Source organism: Rhinolophus sinicus, chromosome 5 (assembly GCF_057876585.1).
Source record: "Rhinolophus sinicus isolate RSI-liver-muscle chromosome 5, RSI-T2T, whole genome shotgun sequence".
NCBI lineage: Eukaryota > Metazoa > Chordata > Mammalia > Chiroptera > Rhinolophidae > Rhinolophus > Rhinolophus sinicus.
Window position 1 is genome coordinate 41,518,007 of NC_142505.1, and position 17,231 is coordinate 41,535,237.

Sequence of the window (17,231 nt, forward strand, 5' to 3'; positions counted from 1 at the left end):
AAAAAGGCAATAGGGCAAGTCACTATAGTATACCGTAATGCCGTCTTTTACTATTTATGTATAAAAGCATCATTATGGAACATGAAAAACAGAGGAAACAGTAGGCTTTGTAATCACAGACAAGTCACAACACCTCTGAGCCTCATCTGTAAAAATAAAACTGGGAAAAGAATTAAGACTGTGCTTCTACGATCTTCCAACACCCCGTAATACTAAAGCTGTAACAGGCGACAGATAATATTTGAGGTTATTTTGCTACGTAATGTGGTGTATTTGGCATTTTCACAATATTAAATTGTATATTTTTATTTAAATGTTGCACTTTAGAAGTATTTTTAAACGACTCTTGCAAAAGGAACACCGAAGGAACATTGCCATGAAAAGGTAATCGTGAGCCCAGCTTGAAGGTACATGAAAAATAAGAGACCATGTTACTGTCAGTGTTGAGTCAGAAAAGGTGGTTTGTAAAATGATCTTTGATAGAGAGTGAGAGAACCTATGGAGAGTAAGCTCTACATTTTCGCTGGTTAGGATCAGGCCTATTTAATTCCCACATCAGGTTGTAACTGAAAACCACACACATAAGTATAACCAAGTTTATCATTTATCTTTAAAAAGCCTAGAAATACAGGAAGTTCTTACTTATTGTCAAATAATGGTTGCCAATTACACAGTGGTGGCTTTGGAAAACCAGCATATCAGCACACAGAGATAAAAATCAAGGAAATAGCATCACAGAAATTTATTTTATCTTGAAAAGTGCAGATTTAGTTTTTCTTGAGTCTGATATTTCTATGTGAATTGAGTTAATGGCATGAAGATTTATCAAGAGGCTAAAATGTCAACATTTAAATTTGTGCTGAAAATAGGTTCTCAAATGTCAGAATTAGAAGACATGGATTATAATTTAGTAATTTGGTGATAAGTTATATAAGGTAGCCAACTGTTACTTATTAACTTATAAGTGACCAAAAGAATTCAAAGTCTGGGTGATGGACTCTTAGCCTGAGATAAACCTGGCAATGTAATCATGCTGGAAAACACTCCTAAGAAAAAGCAAGAAAAGAAAGAAAGAAGAGACAAGGGAAGGAAGGAGGGGAAAAAGGAAAGAATGATCTTGGGTATTTACACACTGCTTTCCTTTTTGGTATATTGTGAACACCTAACAGGTCATAGATAAATGGATGGTAAATGTCTTCGCTATAGAGTTTTAGTTTCTGGAGCCCTTATTCTAGTATTATTGAAATTAGCCCAATTCTGATCTTAGTCATCTGAAAAGTGGAAATAAACATCATACTTTGGTACTCTTGGAGCTTCAGGTCATACTTGTAGTCAGCAACCATTGGGTCAGCTCTTGCGAATGGAATGTCTTCATAGTGTGGAGCAGAAATGCTGGAGAAATCAACGGTGGTGAACGGCTTGATGTCAAAGGCATGGGAGTGATCGTCCATTACAGAAAGATCCACGGAGCTGATTCCAAAGTTGGTGGGCCAGAATGGCATCTCTGTGTCAACCATGGTAATTTCTGAAATGGGAAAAACAGTAGCTATGAAGTTGGTCCTGGAGGACAGGGCGATCCTCTAACGACACACAGAAAGGGAACTGACGGTTTGGTAAAGTGAGCTCATCTAGGTCATCACAATGAAAGAAGAGAACATAACCACCTTCTTAGTGCTGTCCAGGTTGTTTTACTACAGGAAGGAAGTCACCCCTTACATGGATATCACAGTAGTGCACCCTATGATACTATGGATGTATACAGTGTACCCCTATAAATGTCCTGTGAATAGCCTACTCTCACTATCTTCCACAGAAGATGGTCAATCCAGTCTGTTAATGACTTTATTTATTTAGATAATTGTTTCATTTTTAAATTACAATTGACACACAATATTATATTAGTTTCAGGTGTACCACATAGTGATTAGACATTTATATAACTTATGAAATGATCACCCTGATAAATCTAGTACCCACCTGGCACCATACATAGTTATTACAATATTATTGACTGTATGCCTTATGCTACACCCTCCATCCCCATGACTATTTTGTAACTGCCAATTTATACTTCTTAATCCTTTCCCCCTTTTCACCCATCCTTCCAACCCCCTCTCATCTGGCAACCATCAAAATGTTTTCTGTATCTATCAGTTTGTTTCTGTTTTGTTTGTTCATTAATTTTGTTCTTTATATTCCACATGTAAGTGAAATCATATGGCATTTGTCTTTCTCTGTCTGCCTCACTCCACTCAGCACAATTCCCTCTAGGTCCATCCACGTTGTTGCAGACGGCAAAATTTTAGTCTTTTTTATGGCTGAGTAATATTTCATTGTACATATGTACCACCTTTTTTTTATCCATTCATCCATTAATGGATACCAGGTTGTCTCCATATCTTAGCTACTGTAAATAATGCTGCAATGAATATGGATGTACATGTCCCTTTGAAGTAGTGTTTTGGGTTTCTTCAGATAAATATTCAGAACTGGGATTATTGGGTCCTTCTTTGTTTCTTGTTATAGAGTTCTGGGCCAATTTCACTTTCTTGAAATTAGAGGTCCTAAATATTTTTCTCTTTAGGATGAAAATTTTACTCTTCCATTTCCATTTATAATGCTTTTGTGTGACAGAAGAGTTGGTACATTAAATTTAGGTAAGAATTTATTATTTAACTGCGTTATAAAATAACTTTGTTCTAAAGTAATACCAAAATGAATCTTTTTAAAAAGGGAAGATCCCTTCTGTGCTATCAAAAGTTACTCAAACATTTTTTGTTTTCTGTGTAGACAGCTTTCCTTAAAGAGGAGAAAGTGTTCCCCATAGAATGGAGAGGTTAGAGATATGTGGACATATTTGATTATCAATGTGAGAATGTTAAAATGAGATTGTAGCCCAGCATTAATTTTAAGCCACTCCCAAACCCAAAACAAAACAAAACAAAAATAGGAACAAGAAAATATATAAAAGACAAAGGCAAAAACATTGATAAGGATTCTAAGGTCACTGAATAACTCCTTTCATGAATTGCCTCCTTACGATAATACATGCCACATGCATTTTTCTAAATACGATCTGTAGTCACAGTAAGTAGAATAAAACCCTGAGATTTTGGTCCTAAGTATTTAATGCGGACTTGTGAGTGACTGGCGTGTGTAGACTTTAAACCTTTATGCAATAGGAAGCTGCCTGCCTTGGTTTATCTCAAATCAGTTCACTATTCAAAGTGGTGTCAAAAAAGCAGTCACAAAATATTTTAAACGTTAACTCTGGTCAAAAACACCAGTAGAGAGCTGTGGGAATTTGAGGCTGCTGACATTGGAGACAAAGAAATGAACTGCTCATAAACTCTAGGGTTCCTGAAATCACAGGCTTACATGTCTTATTTGCCATCATATGCCCACAACTTAGCAAAGGGCTTGGCTCATGGTAGGTGCTCATGAAACATTTATTTCTTCAATACTAAATGAATTGATGAGGCGGCTGTGAAATTTTAGCAGAAGAGGTAGGGAAACGGGGAAGCATATTGATATTTATTGAGTATCTCCTACATACCAGACATATTCCACCTTTTATTCCATGTAACCCAAGGTATTATCCCCATGTTAGAGATAAAGCTAGGACTAGGGAAGTAAAGTGACTTGCCCAGTGTCCAACAGCTAGTAAGCAGAGAATTCAAACTTGAGACTGACCCAGAAACCCTGTTCTGTTGATATTCTCTTTATTCTCTCATTGATGACAACGTTTATGGACGAAGGCCTGCTCTCCTAGGGGTATCTGGGAATGGGTCTCTTGTATTTTCCCAGCAAGTGGAGAGCTAAGGAATTTACTCTCAAAGCCTGATTATTGCATGAGGTTAAAGATTCCAGTTGTGGTCTTCGTAAGAAAAACAAAGTGCCTTGAAAACACAAATAAGGAGACTAGTCCTGTGAATGTGTTTCCGTGTTTCCAAGAGGACTCATGAGGCACCCTTTGGGTTCACATGTCTGAATTACCTACATAAATAAGTCCCCAAACAATCTTAAGTTATCGGTGTTACACTGTAAATACTACACGCCAAAAAAGAGGAACGCACATTGGTGATAGCTTAAAGGTCATACTGAGGTCTCAATGACATCCAAAAAGAAAAGGCTTGTGCTCCCAATGACAGGGGCACCCATCGAACCAAATCGTTTCTATCAAAATTCATCTAAACCTACCTAACCCAGGTCACTCCATTTACTTCACCCATGTCCTCAGCATGATTATTTCACATTTCGCTATCCATTTTTCTTAGTATAAATTGCTTTCATATCAAAATATACCTTCTCTTGTCTCGACTGTAATATACATAAAAGTGAGTTTATCAGCAATTTCTCATTATGTCTATTGCAAACAAAATAAAGGTTGACTAGGTGAGTTAAAGTTAGTGTATATGCGTCTGTACGAAGACTGGGAAATGAAAATAAGGATGCAAAAATATCTGTGCTGCAAGAAAAATTGGTTGCTCATCATTTTACTGATTTATTTTTCTTTTGTTTCACTTTAACACATGACTTCAACAAAGCCATGCTTAATGCAGGAATCATATCCCTATGAGTCATCTATTTTATTGAAAAGTTTTGGGGGAAATTTTAATGTTAAAATAGCTCTTTCTGTGGAAATGAATAGAATAAAAAAATTCATGTGATAAAGATATAATATAAAAATCCTTAAAATTGCACTACTAGTATAGTTTATGGCGAAAAGAATGCTATTTTTAAAAATGATAGATTCTTTTTTTTTTTTAGTGGTTTTAAGTTTACATAAAGATTGAGCAGAAAGCACAGAGTTCCCATGAAGTCTTCCCCGTCTCCCTTCCCCCCACCTCTGAAGCACACACATTTGCCCTATTATTAACTTGGATTTCCCCTATTATTAACACTTGCGTTAAGAGAGGTACGCTTGTTACAAACTGATGAACTAATTTTGATGCATTATTGTTAACTAAAGTCCATAGTTTACATTGGGTTTATTTACTCTTTGTGCTGTATATTCTACGGGTTTTGACACAGGCATAAAGTCACGTATCTACCATTATAGTATCATACAGAATAGCCCCACTGCCCTAATATCCCCTGTTCTCCACCTATTCACCCCTTCCTCAAGAATGCTATTTTTGCCACTGTCCTGTTAAGGGCACATTGGTGGGAAAGCAGGAGAAGCTCTGACCTACATAATAAATGTAAAAGTCTTGACTCGGCATTCACGGCCTCCTGGACACAGCCCTGACTTACTTTTCCCACTACTGATCTTTCCCACTAGTGATCCCAGCCCTCATTCCCCTTCTTGGCATCACCTGTGGTTGGGCATATCGTACTCTGCCCAGGTTCACCAGGCTCTTTGTTCACGCCGAGGCTGCTCTACCTCCTTCCTATCCCATCTCTTCCCCACAGTAGTCCAAATGCTACTTCCTCCATGAAACCTTCCAGGAATTCTCCAACTTAAAAATACTCTCCACTGTCTGTTTTCTTTGAACTCTGATATCATTACTTGGATAACTATCTCTGCCATTAAATTTCAAGTTCTGCAGCAAAAGGACAGTGTCTTATTATTCTGTTTTCCCTTTAACCCTTATGCGCAGTTGTTTACTAAATGCTTGCCAATGGAATAATCATATTTTATAGAGAAGAGTAGAATGAGTATTCCTTTTTCTGCAAAAATGGAAAAAATAAAGTTACTTTCTCAGTGGTTTAATTTTGCTAAGACTTAAGCTCCCCAGAAAGGATGGTAATCTTCAATATTATAAATAAAACACAACTTAGGCTCTAACCCCTTCTCTCAACAATGTATACTCAGTTTTTCTCTTTTGATAATCAGAGGAGGAAGATTAGAGTGCTACAAAGTTTGGGTTTTATTTTTCCTATGTAGAAAAGACAAAGTAAGAAAGAAAAACAGCTTCCCCCTTCATCTCTATGAAAACATATTACTCCAATACTCATTTTCCTTCTCCCTGTCCTCTTATTCTGGGACATCTTGACCTGAACAATATTACTCCATGGACCATATTTACTGGGAGGCACAGTGGTTCCCTAGACATTTTATTTTATTTTGACTTAGAGATGGGTCCAGGGAGCCTGCTTCTAATTTTGTCTCTAGAAAACATAAGCTACTGTTTCTGCCAAGCTGTAAGTCGAGTAGGTGTTTTTTGTTACTCTGTGCAATTACCCATGAAAAAACAAATGCACGAAATATTAGCATGGACAACAGGCCTTCTCAGGGATAAGTAACAGGGCCTTACTTTTCCAGCTGGGTGACAGGAGTGTGTTGTATCAGGGTGTATCTATCAATTTCACAATCTTTAGTGAGTTTCAAGCAGGCAAAAATCTTTATGCAGACATGGTGAGGAAGGGCTTGAAAATATGCCATTTATCATAGACCTTAAAACTTGGCTTGAAACTCTTTTATAGTCAGTGAGCAGACTTTGCACAATATTCCAAAGCACAATGTTTTTCAAATAAAAATACAACCAATATCAGGCAAAAATAAAGTAACTTCTCTGGTAGGCATTATTATTTGTGCAAATGGAAGCAGGTTAGGAAAGATGCTAAATTATAAAATCAAGCACCAGAACTATGTAATTTATCTTTGGGGTTTTATGTTGTCTCTTATGAAAAGAAAAGAAAAACTATTAGGATGTCTGGGGAAATGCTGCATCTCCTTAATAATTAGATTAGCTAATATTAATAGAACCCTGAATCATTGCTAAGTATTGTGTCATTTACAACACTTGGATTGTCCCATTTAATCTTCACAACAGCCCTGTGAGATGGGTACACTTATAATTCTCATTAAAGAAGAGGAAACTGAGGCACAGATATAGAAGTAAGTAACTTGCTAAGAAAATAGTTACTAAGTAGTGGAGATGGGTTATTAACCCAGGTGGTCTAAAACTCCATAGCCTGCACACTTGACTTTCTAAACTGAATACCTACGATGTGGCAGGTACAAGGGGCTGGGGATATACTATGAAGAGTAATTCTCAAATAAAAGCTTCATTAGAGAAAGGTGGTAAGCTGTGCAATATGAGTAGGTGCCAGGAAAAAGCCATTTATAGATTCTCTAAAACTCAGTAGTCTTGTTGGAAGTGCCCTTAAACACAATCAATGACTTTTTTCAGTATCTTCTAATTTGTTTCAGCTTGACATCATAGTACTCATAAATATGGTTCCAACTTATTTATCCAGCCCCTCTGTACCCACTCATGCACATCATTTCACAGTGTAAATTGACCTGGGAGTTTTCTAATTTCTTTCCCATTACCATGGCTGATATTCAGAGACAAAAGTCATCCTGAATTATTAGAGCAGAAAAGGCCTCTTTGAGATAACCTAAGTTCCTTATTTGACAGATGAAGAAAATGAGGCAAGGTGATTTGCCCATGAGCACAAGGGCAAATCCGACTGACTGACTGACTGACAGAATGAGAATCAGGTTTTCCGTCTCCTACCCCAGCATACTCTGCACTGCATTATGAAGTTGTTAAAGCATCTAGCAGAGCACCAGACTCTTAATAAGTTCTCAATAAATATAATTATTGACACTAGTAGTCATTTTTGTACATATTAGTAACCAGAGTACTAGAATCATGCAAAAGGTGGGCTAAAAGCCTCCAACGCTACCACTAGGGGACAGGAAGAGGAAGAAACACCAGCAAAGTCCTATTGTTTAAACAGGACTACGCCTAAAACAGATGTCCTGTTTTAAAGATCTCTGGAAAAGGAGAGTCCACAGCTTCTCTTGGTTACTTATTCCATTGCTTAATTGCTCTTTTGTAGCCAGGAAAGTCTACGTCTTCTCTGGCATTTCCCCAACTGTGCTATACATATGTTAACGATGTTCCTTTGAAAATAATTAAAAAGAAGAAAATTCTAGTGGGCAAATAAATTTAGGAAATGCTAGTAAGTAAGTTAAATAGGTTTACTGTGGGACTTCTTAGATTAATAACTCATGAGAAAATACAAAAGAGAGGGGAGAGCACAGTATGCAATATTTGAGGAGTTTAACATTTGATGAAATATGGTTTGTGAAATAATTGTATAACCTATATTGCAGTTTGCAACTTTTGTTTCATTTCCTAAACATATAGTTGTCATCCTCTGCATATTTGTCCTTTACCATGTGTACTTGAAAAGTGTTAAGTTGTCCCTCAAGTTTTCTTTAACTTTTGAGTGACTGAAGGCAAGGATTTATGTTGGTTAAAACAACAACAAAACAGAAGACAGAAAGGATTTCTTACTTAAGCTACACAGTACACAAAAAGGAATCACTGTAAAACCTAATGTTCTTTTAATAGAGTCTATCCTAAGAGCCTTCAGAAAGAAAGGAAAACAAACGTCCCACGTAAAGGATCAGGAATCAGAATGACATCAACTGCTCAGGAGCAACACCGGAAGCTAAAAATGAATAGAGCAAAGTTGTCAAAATACAAAGAAAAAAATTATTTCCAATTTAGAATTTTATACTCAGCCAAATCATCACTCAAGTATAAGAGCAGAATAAAGACATTTTCAGAAATAAGGGTTTCAAAAGAAAGTCACCGCCCACATACTCTTTCCCAGAGTTCTATACCAGAATAAAAGGAAAATATGGGTTCCAGGAAACAAAGGATCTAAACACAGGAGGGAGGTGAAAGGAAATCCCAGGATAATAGATATCAGCAACATAGAGAGAATAGCACAGGAGGATGAAGAAGGCCATGTGAGACTATCTGAAAAATTAGAATGCCTCATATATTTCGCCACTTTGAGAGTTTTTATTACTGTGTCAGAGAATTTGAGAATGAACTAATGATAGATAACGTAGAAAAGGAAAAACAACAAAAATGAGCAACTACTAGGTTAAAAAAAAAAGAAAATTAACTCCAGAAAAACAGCTATTCAGGATCAGAAGTAGAATTGCAGTAAAAAGAAAGAAAAAAAGAAATGCAATTGTAGGACACTGCCTGGCTCAACTGTAAGCAGCTCTATCAAAGCTATTACGACGACAACTGATTACTTAAAATTACAAATAAAGACATTGTGAAGATGGAGGAAGGGGAAGTGTGTGTTTTGGGAAAGGATATGTGATGGTAAGGGATAAATTCTACCTTCTACAGTATGAAGTCAGTGAGTAAAGAACATAATTTTAAAAATAGCAGTATAAGCATGTATTCTAAAGATATAGAGGTAAATACCAGGAGAAGTGTTTAAAGAGTTAAAAATCATTGCCTCTGATGAGTGGAAACTGGGTGTGGGGCTGAGGATTTCTGTTTTCATTAAAAGCATTATACTGACTTTCAAAACTATGTATACGTATGACTTTGATAAAAGTAAAAATTAAGTTAAATATCTTTTAATTATAATATTTTCCCCATCATTTCATCTAACAGAGGGAGTAAATATATCTCTTGCATGTTTCTCAGTCCTCTTAAAAGGAATTATCATGCAATAACCTGGAAAAGTAGAGAGAACGTTCATGTACTTTCAAGTAAAATAAAGGAAAATCAGAAAATATTTTTGATACTTGACCAATAGATGACTGCCCTTTTGACTCAAACATTTAAAAAATAAACCTATGAATTCATTTCTTTTCCTTCACTGGTATCATGGAGTTTGATTAGTAAAGGAGGAAAAAGACTGGATTCCATTAGCAGAAGTACAATTTAACAGCAGCTAACAGTTTTTAAGCACTTATTATATGACACGCACTGTACCTTAAAACCATTACATATGTAATTTATAATTTATTAATGTATACATATAATTTATAAATGTATATGTATACATAATACATAATTTACACATAAACAGTCCTACGGGTTACATACAATTATTATCACCACCTAACAGATTGAAAAAATTAGACAGAAAGGGGTTAAGTATTTGCCCAATGTCACATAGGTAATATACATATATTGGAGCTGGAGTTTGAATTCTGTTATGGTTTCTCTGAATAGAGAACCTCTTATTTCGGACACCATGAATTAAGAAAGGGATTAGAAATGGATTATTTGGTGTGCCATTTGTTTCTTCAATATAAGAAAATATATTTTCATTCTGTCGCCTACTTAGACTATATTAAAAACCAAATTCAATGCTTCTGTGCTTTGATTCTCCCTTGACAGTCCCATTGATAGCCTTGGCCGAGGTCAAAGCATTCCAATATGTATCTGTATATGCACATTTCTTTATAATAAACCAGAAGGTCTCATAGCAAATATTCAACTCAGATCAACAAAGGGCATAACATCAACTTTAGAGATCATGTTTATTTTCTCTTGCATGAGCCGTATGTTGTTTAAATGGCTTCCCTAACCTAGTCCTGAGGTATTAGGACAAAGGAAAGCTTACAGGGTCATGTCCTCATCCATACTCATCAGTTTTTCTGCTTCCTTAGCTAGGGATTCATGTCCTCTTTCTCTCTATGGTGAAACTAACTCAAGCTTGGTTTTTCTGCTCAAACAACCTTCACAAGTTTCGAAAAGAGACTGAATACCAATAATCTAATCAAGATGAAGGCTAAATCTGTTGAATAGTTAGTTACTCTGGTTTAGTTGAAATTCCTACACTGCCTGCTAGCACATGAAGAATGGTGCTTAGGTCAGAAAAAAAGGAACTGGATTGTTTCCCCCTGGCTAGCTCCCTCTTCACGTTTTGGTTTTGGCTTTGCAGTGATAGGGAATTGAAAATGGGAGTGAAGAGATTGAATGGAAAGGGGAAAAAAATGAAAAGAATGCTCTAGAAGTTTGTAACTAGTCAGAAAGGAGGGAACCATCAAAGATCTGCCAAACTACTGTTTCTCTTTGGTTTGTCCACCACTCAAACATTGTAAAGGACCTCCTGCAACCAGGAAAAGATGGAGTGGGTGGGTGGTTTTCAATAATGCTTTACCCCTGCAGCCCCTCTAATAGCTTGAAATTATTATAGAAGAGAAAGGCACTATCTTACTCAGAGTGGTTTAGTCAGGCAAAATAATGTGATATACTATGCTTCTGTTTCTTCTTTTGTTTTCAATGTAGTGTGCCAAGCACTCTTAATGAGAAGACAATGGTCTGAAGCTACACAAACACTGAGAACAAAAGTGTTAAAACAGATGTAGTCAGATCACTAGTGGTTATGGCTGATTTGCAGATCTTAACTAGTTATACTACATATTATCTTAAAACGTATTACAGTGTGATATTAAAATATCCAGAGTAAACATTTTTCACATTTTAAATCTTCCTCCTGAGCATCAGCAAAAATACTCTATATGAATGCATTTGATATAATTTGACACTCATTCATGATTTTTAAGAACCTCTTAACTAAGAAGGAAAAAGAACTTCATTATTCTGGTCAAGAATATCTATAAAAAACAAAAAAACAAAATACCTAAAGTAGCTGTCATACTTGATGGTAAAATATTTAAAGCTCCCTTCGTGAGACAAGAAATGGGATAAGGGTACTAGCTATCACTACTTCTATTCAACACTGTACTGGAAACCCTATCTAATACAACAGAGGAAAAAAAGACATAAGGATTAAAAAAAAATAAAACTAACATTACTCCCAGATGACATAATTGTATAAAAAATAAAACTGCATTTAATAAGAGAATTTAATAATATTAGCAAAGGTCAATATTAAAAAATCAACTGTATTTCCATAAGCCAGCAACAAATCAAAAATGACATTTTAAAATGATTTTTACAATAGCGTCAAAACCTCAAATACATAGGGGGAAAAATCTAGCAAAATATATGTAAGATCTCTACACCAAAGACTCAAAAGTATTATTGGAAAAAAAAATTAAAGAATATCTCAATATACCATGTTCATGGATTGGAAGACTCAATATTATAATGCTGTAAATCATCCCCACATTTATCTACAAATTCAGAAAAATTTTAATCAAAATCCTAGCATTTTTGTGTGGAAATTGACATGCTGAGTCTACAATTTATATGGAAATTCAAAGAACAAAGAAAGCCAAGGCAATTTTAAAGAGAAAAACAATGTTGGAGGACTCTGCTACCAAATATTAAACCCAATTATAAAGCTACAGTAATTAAGACAACATATTAATTGGTGAAAGAAAAAAAAAAGACCAACGTAACTAATGCAGCAGAAGAACAAGTCCAGAATTAATCTCACATGTATGTGGTCACCTGGTTTATGACAAAAAAGTGTAGTGGGGAAAGGATGATCTCGTCAATAAATGGAGTAGGTAAATTGCATATCCATATGGAAAAAAATGAATCAATCCCCACCTCACACCATACTCAAAAATCAACTCTACGTGGATTGCAGATCTGAATGTGCAATATAAAACAAAAGAGCTTTTAAAACAAAAACTAGGAAAACACTTTATCAACCTTGAAATAGGCAAAGGTTTCTTCAACAGGATATAAAAAGCACTGATAAGAAAAGAAATATTAGATAAATTGGCCTATATTGAGATTAAAAACTGATCATTAAGTGAATGAAAAAGCAACACAGAGAGTGGGAGAAGACACCTGCAACACATGTCTCTGACAAAGCATGCTTTAGAACTCATACGCATTATAAAATGGGCAAAAGACCTGAATGGGCACTTCACAAAAAAGGATAGACAAAATGGACAGCAAATATTTTAAAAGGTGCTTAACTTTTTAGTCATCAGAGAAAGGGAAATAAAAATTACAATATGATACCACCACACACTCAATAGTTTGTATCTTGTGACGGGCTAGAGATGTGGTTGTATAGATGGCAGAGATTTCTTTGTAAATGGCAAAGATTTCTATGGAATGTGGTGGCTAAATGAAGGGCTCAAATGAAGAAGACAGAAAATGCCAAGTACCAGTAAAGATGTGAAGCGACTTGGGACATTCAGACACTGTGGGTGGAAGAAGCGCTTGCTACAGCCATGCTCAAAACTGGTATTAGGTTGGTGCAGAGGAATTGCGGTTTAAAAGATTAAAAATAATTTCAAAAATCACAATTACTTTTGCACCAACCTAACAGCATCTCTTAAAGCTGAACACACCCTATGTAATCATTATAGGGCTGTATACCCTATGGCTCAAGTATACATGAACGCTTGTTCACCGAAAGACCTGTACAAGAATGTTCTTAGGGGCTGGCCCGGTGGCTCAGGCAGTTAGAGCTCCATGCTCCTAACTCCAAAGGCTGCCAGTTTGATTCCCACATGGGCCAGTGGGCTCTCAACTACAAGATTGCCAGTTCGATTCCTCGAGTCCCTCAAGGGATGGTGGGCTGCACCCCTTGCAACTAGCAATGGCGGCTGGACCTGGAGCTGAGCTGTGCCCTCCACAACTAATACTGAAAGAACAACAACTTAAAGCTGAATGGCACCCTCCCCAACTAAGATTGAGTGGACAACAACTTGACTTGGAGAAAAGTCCTGGAAGTACACACTGTTCCCCAATAAAGTCCTGTTCACCTTCCCCAATTAAAAAAAAAAAAAAAAGAATGTTCTTAGTTGTAGTACTTGCAATTGTGGAAACCATCTGAATGCCCACCAACAGTAGGATAAATACATTGTGATATATTCACACAATGAAATACCATACATTAATGAGAAGGAAGTACAAGTATACTCAATAATGTGATTCATCCAACAAGCAAAGGTTGAACAAACGAATCCAGACACAAAAGAGGCTTCTGGAGTACTGGTATTGTTCTGTTTCTTTATTGGAGTGTGAATTACACAGGTATGTTTATCTGTGAAAATGATTTATGCGCTTTTCTCTATGTATATTATACTTCAATAAAAAGGCTAAATAGAGAGATGTTCCCTAAAGGGTCCTAGGCTGGTAGAAGGAAACATGCAGACCAACCAGATAAGCCAACAAAACTCTTCCGTTTGTAATTAAAAGGATTGTTATAGAATTTCTAGGGCATTCATTTAAGAATTTTCCTATTCAGAAGTTATAAAACAGTATTAAAATAAGTGTTAATAAACTACCTATTTTTCTAACTGGCTTCCTTGTACAATAAAGGCTAAATACATATTCAACCAAGGTCCTCAAATCAGTGTAAACAGGGCTGGTAGAAATTCAAAGGGTACACATTTTATCCTAAGGAGTGAGTATTATAAGTTGTTTTTGCTTTAGACATGTTTGGCTTATATCTAAGGCTTATTCTGCTTTATAAGGATCCTGACTTTTTTTAACAATGTAGGAAATCTTTTTCCAAATACTAATGCCTACATCAGGAGTCTTGTATTTGGAAAGTTAGTTTGGATCAGTTGAGTTATCTTTTGAGACATTCCATCTAAATGAAGTAAAGTCAGTAGATTAAATTCAAGCTACCAGTTTATTTAACTCTTCTTTGTATCAACAATTTATTTTATAAACCCTTCTTAGAAGAGTTATCATTACATTGTACTATGGTGTTTCTCTTCCCTAAACCTTTCCTCGTTTTACTTGTCTTCAGCATTTTTCTTTCTTAATATCTTAATCTCAGTATATGTGCAATCATTAATATAAAATCAAAACCATCTCAAATCAAGACAACCAATTATCTAATATTACATGCAAGGTATTTTTCAGGCCTCACAAGAAATACATTATAAGTAAATTCTTCACCTTGACAAGTTACCAAGGTGAAAGATGTTTAATAACAGAAAAAAGTACAGAGACCAAACTAGTGATAGCGATGGTAAGTGCTTTCTAGATTTCTCCTCTAGAAATGTAGAGGAGAAAGAGACCAAATTGTTCTGAAATAATCGGGAATAACTTTTGGTAGAGATGGGTTTTGAATTATGAGGGCTGATTAGGGGATGATTAGAATATGGATTATTATTGATAAAGAAATTCCAAGGAAAAGATACTTGTATCTATCATCCAGCATGCCCCTTATATTATCTGAGTTTGCTTAAGTAACAACTAAATGAATAAGATATCAAAGATGATTAGATTTTATATAGGACATACACTTGCAAATTGAATTGGTTTCTCCCGGGTCAATTGTTGGTATCTTGCAATTGGCTAGAGAGGTGGCTGAATCAGGGGCAAAGCCATATCTTTGTGAATAGCAAAGATTTCTATGTAAATCTGGCCATACTTAGGTCAAGTGCACACTTTTGGCTCTTATTAACATTATATGTTAATCAACTAAGTACTCACCCAGACGTCTATATAATAGGTCTACAATTTTAAAAACTAAAATAAAGGCAGGGTTTTAGGTAAAGTGTAAGACAAGATAATAGCCAATGATTTTACATTAAAAATGTTTAATTGCTAGTGCCAAGCAAAATAAAAAATAAGAATAATGAATATTTGACTTTTTCCGGTGATTTAATTAAAAGAAGCAAGGGGAGTCACTGTGTTTGCATGTCTGGAACATGTAAAGGAGATATTAGAACTCCTGTTCTATTACTAAGTTTTGTCATTGGCTCTTTGCCAAAACAAGACATTAAACTTTGGTTTCATTTTTATGGAACAAGGATTAGTAATATGTATCTATCAGATAATATCTAAATATTTTGGGGAAAAATGCTAAAATAAAGATTATAATAGAGTAAGCAACAAGTCTGGCTTAACTAACCATGGTAATAGAAAACTTTTGATAGCATGAATAATGAAAATCCATATTATCCCCAAAATGGTAGCTTCCACTTTAAGGGTGAGAAGACAAAACTAACATTTGTTGGGTACCTGTTAAGTATCAGGCACTGCTCTAAGTGCTTTATATATTGGATATTAGTTACCTAATCAAATAAGTTACTTTTCTTAGCATTGCTAGCAAATAAGTCTCTTGGAAGTTCAGATAAATATTGGAAGCATCAAAAGGTCGGCAGACTTGCAGAAGAAGCCAGGCATCTGGATAATTCACAAACTTATGATATTCAAATTAATCTTCAAAGGACACTCAACTGGATATTGGATATTCAAACCAATAAAGGGGCATGGTTCAAATAACTGTAAATAATAGGTAATTCAAAATATATTTGTACCTGATTTTAGCATATATAATATTGTTGCTTTGTTTATATCAGTGTTGGCTTTATTTAGACTAGTATTTAGTGTACACTAAACATTTGCTTTTACTTACTAAACATATTCTAGTGCCTGATCTCAGGAACTGCTGAGGTGCAGCAGGAGGTCAGCTTGGTAAGTAAGTCCTATGAGAGTAACAAGCACTTATTAGATATCTATTATGTGTTAGATACTTGTGGAATAAAGAAGAGAATAAAACATGGGTCTCATCCTTAGGGACTATATAATTTGGCTTAGGGAGCATGTAAAACAGAAAATTTTATCAGGCAGTCTCCAATTAAGGACTACATAGTGTGATATAGACTAAAAAGGTTAGAGGATTTTATTCTTTCATTTTAGCAAGTATTAATGAGCCCTGCTAGTCACCAAGCATGTCCTAGGCATTTGGGATATATCAGTGGGTGAGCAAACTAGACAAAGAACTCTGCTGTCCTGGGGTCAATATGCTAGTGGATAACCAGAAAATAAACAAAAAAAAAAACATAAATAGATACATTCTATGGTCTATTAGAAGATGATGAATGCTGTAGGTATAAGAATATGTGGAGCAGAGGAAAGGGGAGAGCCGTGGGGAGGACAGATAATTCAAGAGGTGGGTCAAAGCAGTCCTCCCTAGAAGGTAAGATCTGATCTGAGCAAAGATTAGAAGGCGCTCAGAGAGTCGGCTAAGATGTCAGAGGAAGAGGCTTCCAGGAAGGAACAAGCGCACGAAGGGAAGAGCATGTGTGGAATGCTGGAGGAACAGCAAGGAGGCCAGTGCGGTGGGAGCAGAGAGGAAAGGGCAGGCAGACAGGAGACAGGGCGGAGAGGGGGCCTGGGTAGGGTGGGGAGTGCGGGGTGAATGGGCCTTTTGTTGTTCGTGAAGTTGGGGAGCCACTACAGGATTCTGAGCAGAATAACAGATCTGACTTATTTTATCATGATCCCTCTGGATGATGGGTTAAGACTCGGCTGTTGGAAGGCAAGGGTAGAGGCAGGAAAACCTGTCAATCCAGGAAAGGGATGGTGGCTTGGGTCAGGATAGTGGCAGTGGAGGAGGATATGTATTTTGAACATATTTTCAGTTTAGAGGAGAGGGATGGCAATTAACAGGAATGTATTCAGAGAATGCTTCACGGCTTAGACGATACTTGAACCTGACTTTGAAGGACAGGGAGGACTTGGAAAGGCGGAAGAATTAGGAAAGGCATTCCAGGATGTGATAGGCTTGGAGGTCAGAGTGAGTATGGCTTCTTCTCCGGACAA

At 36.1% G+C, this 17,231-nt stretch overlaps 1 protein-coding gene across 6 annotated transcripts in view; it reads right to left on the reverse strand.

The window, feature by feature from the left end:
- PPARG (peroxisome proliferator activated receptor gamma) overlaps window positions 1-17,231 on the reverse strand; it is a 123,452-nt gene that overhangs the window by 46,943 nt on the left and 59,278 nt on the right. For all 6 annotated transcript variants that reach the window (XM_019732688.3, XM_074312974.2, XM_074312973.2 and 3 more), the window contains one exon: window positions 1,298-1,525. In XM_019732688.3, the coding sequence (XP_019588247.1) occupies window positions 1,298-1,525 (228 nt within the window). The remainder of the gene's footprint in view (window positions 1-1,297; window positions 1,526-17,231) is intronic.